This window comes from Pseudonaja textilis, chromosome 3 (assembly GCF_049901715.1).
Source record: "Pseudonaja textilis isolate UNSWEBS1 chromosome 3, rPseTex1.2, whole genome shotgun sequence".
In the NCBI taxonomy this organism is placed as follows: Eukaryota; Metazoa; Chordata; class Lepidosauria; order Squamata; family Elapidae; genus Pseudonaja; species Pseudonaja textilis.
Genome location: NC_141992.1, coordinates 36,884,648 through 36,893,871, shown reverse-complemented (window position 1 = coordinate 36,893,871; position 9,224 = coordinate 36,884,648). Strand labels below are relative to the sequence as shown.

Genomic DNA, 9,224 nt, shown 5'->3' with positions numbered 1-9,224 from the left:
GTGACCATTCAAAGTTACAATGGCACTGAAAAAAGTGACTTATGACCATTTTTCACACTTACAACTGTTGCAGCATCCCCAGAGTCATGAGAGGCCAGGCGAGGAAATGCATGCCTCGATGTGAGTGATATTGAGTTGGCCACACCCAGCCAATAACATGACCACCAACCTATGTCCACCCAGTCACATGAGCACCAAGCCACGCCCACCATCTAAGCCACACCCACAGAACTGATTGTTAAAAAATTTGAATCCCACCCCTGCCCAACTTGGTAATGTCTTCAATGCCAGAAGGGAGTGGGGTTTGCTGTTTATATACAGTAGCTTGCAATGAGTTAGGGATGTTTTCTTCAATATCTGTATAGAATATTTAAGGGTACCTTAAAACTTGCAGTTGTGTGGTCTACCAAGCTCCATTTAACAAGGCATTCTATAAGTACAGAGTTATAGAAAGGTTCATTTTCTTCTTTTAACGTAGGGTTTTTAATGGTACTGTAGATAGCAGCAAACAGAATTTTCTGCCTTCTTATAAGCAAGGCAAGATAAAAGAATAATTATTTCTGATCTTAATAGGTGGACAGGTTGATACCAAACAATATAAATGAAAAATGATTAACAATCTTCTAGGAAGTGTAGAGAAATGCATATATACAAGTTTATTTCCATGTTGAATTAAACATTCCAATTACAATTATCTGCCTCTGTTACCTATATATTTGAATTCTAGTAGGAAGAAACCAAGAGAAACTTCTGCAATTAGTTCATGACTTCTCTTTTTTGTCGATTATAAATAAGAGTGTTTTATATTAACCTCTGTAGACATTTGTCATTTTATAGATAGAATGTATGTTGAGGAACCATTCATTTGAAAAAGAAGCACCCAGCTTGACTTCTTAAAATAATTAGTGTATTTGAGGGGAATTGTGCCACAATTTTCTTAAGAAAATGGCAAAGCAAAACATTCAGGTAATTTATGTTGAAAGAACAAAGATAATAAATGTAGCACACCTACACCTTAACTAGTGTAAAACAATGTTGCCCCAATACTGATTGTAAAAACAATCAGCTCATTGTCATTTTGAATTTACAGGAGAGCAATCAAAATGAAATTGTTAGAATAAAAGCTTGAAATGCCTGTGAGGATCTTGCACAGCTCTATAGCATATTTATCATAACACATCTGCTCTCCCCTAACTTGTCTTTCAGCACAGCACATTATATCTTAGGAGTCCTGGTGGTGAGATAGTTAAAATAAAGTATTGCAGTCTAACTACCCCCAGACTGTAGTTCAGTCCTAACACACTCAAGGTTGACTCAGCCCTCCATCCATACAAGGTCAATAAAATGAGGAACCAGACTGTTGAGGACAACATGCTGGCACTGTAAACTGTTCAGAAAGTGCTTTAGAGCACATTGGGACAGAATATAAGCCTATGTGTTATTGCTATTTCTATCCTCTTTCATCCCCAGAATATTATCTTTTATGGAAGAATACAGTGGATATATCTGAGAAAGGAAACTGCACATGCGACACATCTTGTAAAGTAAGCTAACAAATACCCCAACTCATTACTTTTTATTCAGATTATTTTTATTAGATTTTTGCATCAACTTCAGTAGAGAAACAATGATAAAAATGCATTAAGAAAACAGAATATGTTTCAATAACATCAATTGCTAATAACATTTACACAATGATTACATGGGAAAGATGCTTAGTTCCCCCATGAAAACAGCTTGATGCATGATGCTGCTAGACAGCAGAAATATCAGAAAGGAGTATGTTTATTTACATTTCTATCAACATTTGGAGAATTAATGAAGTCTTTTGCACAAATTTCAAAATACACATTTCAAGGAGTGGAAATTCTAGTTATGTACAACTACTGCAACAGAAAGTAATGCATTATTAAATAGAATAATGGACTCCACAAAGGAAATCTGCAGAGTAAGCATACAGCTATCTTCAGATACTGTATCTTTCTGGTCTTGCTTGATCCATGCATAATTGCTGGGAGGAAATGAAGCCCAGTTTTCCAGCAGATATAATCCACTACTCCCTAAAGACAGTGAAAGGTCTGGAACTCAATATAATAATTCCCAGAGTTACTGAGAATTTGTATTAAGCAGGACAGAGCATCTATTAGATGCATAATGTGCCCATGGCTTTATAAAGAACAAAACTAGGACAAGCTGCTATTCAAAAGAAGGTTTAGTAAGTGCTTTTAAAAGGCTCCTCAATTTATTTGCTTTTTCTCCTATAATAAGGCACTGCTTTACACATTTGCAGTGTCATAGTGCTGAGGTAGCCTGTATATCTATAGGTGTAGGTATAATAAGTGCTGTTTTTTTTCCTGAAGAACTTTGGAAAAATCTAACCCTACAACCACCACATTTTTCTAAAACTGCTGCCTCTAGTATATTTATAATGATCATTTGTTAGAATATAGAAAGACTGTATTCCTTAACACAGTTGAGATAAAATAGGAGAATGTCAAATTTCAGTCAATGAGATAATAATTCAAAGGGTGTATACCTTACAAAAATCAAAACAGCATCCAGTAGTGAATTATCTGGAATATCTATATTGTATCACATAAACTGGAAGAGAAGCTGTAGGCTAGGTCTCATGGCTTTGGGCCATTCTTAGAATGTCTGACTTGGTCCTCTCAATGAAACAACTCTGAAAATTTAAATGCCAATAGCGTAGATACATAATTTACATACCATAGGAAAAAAAATGTAGCCCAAGAATTAATCCTGGCCAACATTCAAGATATGATATTTTGGAGATGTAATTCAATGTAAGGGACTCCCGCACCAAAATGACACTGGAAATTGCAAGATCAGGAGAATAGAGCAATGGTGTTTTTAAAGGCACTGGTAATATTTTTTTGACACCTAAAGAATATATTTAATTCTGACCTGCATGTCAAACACATATTCTTTTATTATTTTTAGGAGCAGATAATCTTAAGACAAGTGTTAACAATCATATTCATAAAAATAGTGTAATTTATGCAAGCAAGGAGATGGGAACTCACTTCAATAAACTTCATGTTTGATTTCAATTTCAAAATCCTATTGATAGAATTGGTATTTTGTCCTGTCCCTCAAAAGGCACTTAAAGATAAAGAAGCAGCCAAACAATAAGGGATAACGTTTTAGAAGTAAGACTAGTTTCTCGAATAACATGAGTGCAACAACAACATTTACCATATACTGTATATATTTAAAGAAGCAATGGCATGTATGTATGGAGGAAGGTCTCTGCTGCTGTTTTTCCATTAACAGACAGTGCATGTGTTTTCAATCCATCTTCATAGCTATCATATTCCTCTCCCTGCCTTCCCATCCTGGTGTTTAAGCCACAGCTTACTTATCAGCATTGTTCAGTTAAGGAGGTCTAAGGTCTACAAAATACAGTCATTTTATGAAAATCATAAAAGGTCACCACCAGACAATTTGGAACAATTTATGACCTGGTACTTGCTCAGTATTAGTATTTTTGGGCTAGTACAGGTAGTTGGTGTACTTTCCCAGCATAATAAAGGAGAATATTTGTAGTTCAGGGTTCACATGAGGGGTCCTTGGTGCTCTCTGAGCTTTCTTGTTTTCTTGCATACGTTTCATTACCTGAACTAGGTAACATTGTAAGTGCACTGATGATGTTATCTAGTTTGGGTAATGAAACAGCTGAAAGAAAACAAGCAAGCTCAGAGTTTCCCAGTATAAAAATGCAACTACCAAAAAAAACCCAGGGTTCTCTTCTTGCCTGTATTTACAGCAACAGCTTACCCATCTCTTCTAAAACCCAAATGAAAAGAGAAAAACAATAAAAATGAAAAACAGGAGCACAGATTAAATAAACTTTGTCTTCTTCTGGAATATTTGGAACATAGAAGATTTCTCAAAGTCTTTCCCAAAGAATTTTCCAAACTTATCTATACCAATTACATAGACTGACATGAAGCAACTTCCCAAAGACATCTGAAAGCTGGAACATAGAATGGGAAAGTAGTGCAACAACATTGCCATATGCTGATGCGTGATTTGGCTGAATGAGCCCTCAGTCTGCATGAAACACAGGATGGCAAACAGAAGAAGCAGGAACAAAGCAGAGCTGAGGGTTGTAGGATATCTACAGAGACTCAGAAAGTACTGATTTTTCCAATGTTTTCACATCCTGTTTTCATTTTTAGATTGGTTCTGGTCTCATTTGAGAATGGCTGGCATAATAATGGAAGAAATGGTCTGTTCTTAAGGACATTTTATAGGTAGTCCCCATCTGACAGCCACAACTGAGCCCAATATTAGTGTTGCTAAGTGAGATATTTGTTAAGTGAATTTGCCCCATTTTATGACCTTTCTTGCCACAATTGTTAAGTGAATCACTGGACTTGTTAAGTTAGTAACATGGTTGTTAAGTGGATCTGGTTTCCCCATTGACTTTGCTTGTCAGAAAGTCACAAAAATCATACGACCTTGGGACACTGCAACTGCCATAAACATGAGTCAGTTGCTACCACCTGACCATGGGGATGCTACAACAGTCATAGAAGTATGAAAAAATGGTCATGTCACTTTTTTCAGTGCTGTTTAACTTCAAATGGCCACTAAATGAACTGCTGTAAGACTAGGACTAACTGTATTTAAAATAAACCCTAACTTTATGGGGAAATCACTAAACTAAGTTCCATTTTAAATTCTTCAATTTTCAAAAAATCATTTTCAAATCAAAAAGCTAGCAGAAATTGATTCCGGAGTCTTAATTTTATGATAGTTCATACCAATGACATTTTTAAATTAACAATTATTATATATTTATTTCTGTTTCTGTTAAACTGTAAATTCCTGGTAAGAACTACTTGCAGAACTGATGAAACAGCTTCTTAAATAACCAGACAGTCCGTTTAGTTACTCAAACCTCTAGTGATGTCTTCTCCATTAAGAGATCCTCACCAGGAGCTGCCAGCATCCAATTGGTCTCAAGGGCAGTTGGTGAATTAGGCATTTGATACTTCTATTTAGGTATATCCCCTATCGCTTGAGTTATTTTCTAACGGGTTCAAATAACTTATCTGGGCAAGCAATAGAATTGAAATTTGTTGGAGAGATGGGAGTATACACACAATAAAAGGTTGAGAGAATGCAGGGAACAATTCACACAACTTGGGGCACTTGCCCCTTTCTGTCTTTGGCATACATATTTACACACACACTTGAGTAATTCCCTTTTTACAACCCTGTAATCCCTTAATTCGGGTAGAGTCAGGCAATTGGATGGAGCTAAGCATTTACTGGCCAGATGCCTTTTCTGACATCTAAGTAGAGTTCTCAGTACACTGAATTTCAAATGAAGACCTTAATAAAAAGGCTTCCCCTGAAATTATATATGCTTTAAATATATTTTGATGAAAAATGTGCATGAAACACATAATTAAGACAGTGTCTTATTAACAACTGAAAATTTCCTAACATATTGTTTTAGATGGCCTATCTATTTAAAAGGAAATTAAAGAACTATTTAAAAGAAAATTAAACAACTGAATAAAAAGAGACAGACTGAATTATTGCTTGAGTTCTGATTCCTAAAATGATAGCTTGTCAGGAAACGGCTATTTAAAAGTTCCCACAATGCACTTTCCATTTAAGTCAGTGGTAGAATCGCATTGATTGTAATACAGTATATTAAGACTGCACCACAATAATTTCCCCATCTAGCTTAATTTTGCAAAATTATTTTTAATGTAATTTAGCAAAAATAAATATAAATAATACAAGCACAGTTATAATTTGTAAACTTAGCCCTGAGGTTTTTTAAGGGTATTATATCATTTCTACATTTATCCAATTTTAAATAGCCATGCCATGACTGGATAAAAGTTTGATGTTAAAATAACATGGAATAATTAGATTTTTAGAGATAATAAAAATGGAGATGTATTAAAGTACAGCTGCTCACTTCTCAATGTTTTAACTTTAGTTCTATAGCCAGAACACTAAAAACAGGGTTTTAATTTTAAGACCTTTTGGCATGTGCTGTACACATTTCTGGCAGGAACAAATAGCTTTTCTTTGAGCATTAATTGGCTGCACTGACTTCTATCAGTCTGAGAACATAGAAAAAGCAAAAGACTGACCTCTGAAGGTTAATTTGTCTGGTATCACTTTTTTTTAGGTACAGGATGTAGGACAACTTTAAACACGTAGGGTTTCTCATCTTTCAATATCTGCTTCATTCCAAATGTGTTAGTGCCCACAGTTCAACTAGAAGTGTGAAGCTTGGCATGAATTCTGTGCCTGGGATGGTTGCATAACTGTCACCATTACTAGTTATTGTTCTTGACATCATTAATGACAACTCCTCCTTATTTTTAAATGTAATGCTGAATATTTGTTCAGGGTCTTCAGGGACTGTCTGTATTCTCTTATACACATAATCCTGTTCTGAAGTACTTGTCTCATGCTTTTGAAGTTTGCTTTGAACTTCAAAATGCCACACAGCTGCCTTGCATTAATTGTGGATGGATATATTATTTTAAGGACATTTCTTTTAAACACACAAATATGCATACACAAATTGAGTTAATTTTTACCCAAGCTTGAGAAGTATTGATTTCAATGAAAGCACATGGCTAACTTTGACTGGAACATGAAAACATTTACAAATATTATTTGCATATTAGGTATGTTCCCTATTGTGTAAAGCCAGCATGCAATTGTTATAACAACTAAAAGGTTGCAAACAGCATGATGGTTATTATGGTCCCTGCAGCAAATAACTAAACTGCATTTCTAAGGGCACTAATGAAAGAGGATGAACAGGAAAGGACTTTTATCAACATACTTTAACAGATATGCTACAATGGCATGAAAAGATATGGTGTGCATTTGGGGACTGAGTAATCATCATAATAACCTTATAAATAATTTTGGCATCAGATTTAGATTATGTTACAGTAATAATAACTTTTTGGTCCATATTAAAAATAATTAGGACAATAAATACTAAATAGCATTTGGAAAAAAACCCAAGCAAGAAACAGTTTTCTGGGTAAAATTAAGTTTCTCAATGAGGTACCTGGACATGTTTTAGATTGATCCTACATAAAATCATGACTGGACAGGATGTCTCAGTTGTAAGAAAGTTTGTTTTGAACCCAAAGCTTTAAATGCTCTCTGCTAGTTTGGTACTTCCTCTTGGTTTTTGCTCTGCTTTTCTTTAAAAAGGTGAGTTTCCCATCAATCTCTATCATATAAATAACTATGCATATAAATAAATATATAAATCACAAACACACACAATCCTCCAAGAGAAAAATTGCCTAGAAGCAGAACACATTTCTTTAAATATAGGTATCTGGAAGAGGAGTGGCAGAACCTGGGGGCAGAGTCAAAAGAGGAATCAGCCTAGAGTCTCTACATACCCACAAACGGACTAAGTGCAACTCTTTTGACTTCCTTTGATCCTTATCTAAAGCCAAAACAGTGCTAACCATTAGTTGAGTAGATTCCTGTGCATTGGCAAGAGTACTAATAAATAGCTTTAACTACAACTTCACATGTCGTCCTGGTCTTTTGCCTGGCATTATCTTAAATGGGACATTCCAAAGACTGAAAGAAGATAGGACAGAGTACTTATTTTCCTACAGGAATATGCTTTTCCAAAAATGATTAGTAAGGAGGATTCCATTTTGAAAAACCCTTCATCAAGAAATGTACCAGTTTGTGTGTGTGTATGTGTGTGTATACACACAGATGTGCATACATGATATATATAATGCAGAAATATGCATACAGATAGAGACACTCACAAAACATATATACAATCAGAGGGACTGTATATACAGCTATAAGTGCATCTGCACCAAAACAAGCACACATACATGCAGGGCCTATTCCTCCATAGCTGTGCAAAGTCATACTTCAAATAAATTTTAGTTTAGATGTCATTGTTGGCCTTGAAAAGGCATTGTTAGCCTATCTTACTTGTTCATGTCATAATTGTTTTAAAATTTTAAATGCAATCACAGGAAACTCTTGAATTCACCAAACACTTCCCTTTACTGTCAGTTGATTAACACCTAATTAAAAAATGGATTACACTTGTTAAGTTGAGTGGGCAAGCTCTTCTTCAGAACTGTGTTGCAGCTTTTCCTTCAGTCCTGGGTTCAAAATAATGTGACACAGGAAGCATTCTAAAGCATGTCTCTTGTGTTTCGGATTGCACAACAAAGGACCATGCTGAAGACCATGCCGAAGATCTGCAAAATGAGAACATTATTTTAAAGGATGCAACTTTTGTCACATAAGAACAATGCTTCAGAAAATTTGTGTGATTGTTCTTCGGAATGAATCTCTGTTCACTATACATTTTAGTTACTTCAAGATCACAGTATGATATCAAGTATTTCATAAAGTTTTTTTCTCTTTACTTTTCAGGAAAAAACAAAAACAATTCTCCAAGTATCTACTTAATTCTATTTTATTACTATTATGTTCCCAGCCAGGCCCATGTGAATCATTCTGACTGGCAAATAAAACTCAGGGGGTTCTTGGTGTTCTGTGAGCTTGGTTGTTTTGTTGCAGATATTTTATTACCAAATTAAGTAACATCATCAGTGCTACTAGGGATTTTGCTTTAATGGCTGATTTAATATCCCTATCCCAGAATCTACCTGCATAGATAGATAGGTAGATAGATAGATAGATGAATTAAATTGAACAGCTAAAAGAAGTTAAAATATATTTTTTATTTATTTGATCTGTCAATTGCTTACAAGATAATTGGTATAAGAATAAACATGAGTATGAATACAGGAAATAGATATGAATAAATGGGGACAATAGGACAGGGACGGTAGGCACGATTGTGCACTTATGACGCCCCTTACAGACCTCTTAGGAATGGAATATGGAAAACTTTGAAGAAAGCCCTTTTAACTTTTACTTCCTAGGTCCTGCTCTTGGTTGTGTGTGCGAAATTAATATCCATATTTCCCCCCTAAAATATGCATTTGCAGAGAAGGAGCAGGATTGCATATTTTAACTTATTATATGGGGTATATTATATGGCATATGTTTCAATAAAAACACAAGGGATAAAAATACAAAATATGAAAAAAGTTCTAAAATATTATAAACATATATCTTCAGATATAATTTTTTGCTTCATTTGTCACAGCCAGAAAAACCATCAGTTTCACTATTGGTTCTATTTT

General features: G+C 34.8%; 1 protein-coding gene across 1 annotated transcript in view; it reads right to left on the bottom strand.

Annotated features, from left to right (window-relative positions):
* Nucleotides 1-1,573: 1,573 nt before the first annotated feature.
* TSPAN2 (tetraspanin 2) overlaps nt 1,574-9,224 on the bottom strand; it is a 56,766-nt gene continuing 49,115 nt past the window's right edge. Inside the window, exon 8 of the mRNA XM_026712996.2 lies at nt 1,574-8,267. Within this exon, the coding sequence (XP_026568781.1) occupies nt 8,202-8,267 (66 nt within the window). The 3' untranslated portion in view covers nt 1,574-8,201. The remainder of the gene's footprint in view (nt 8,268-9,224) is intronic.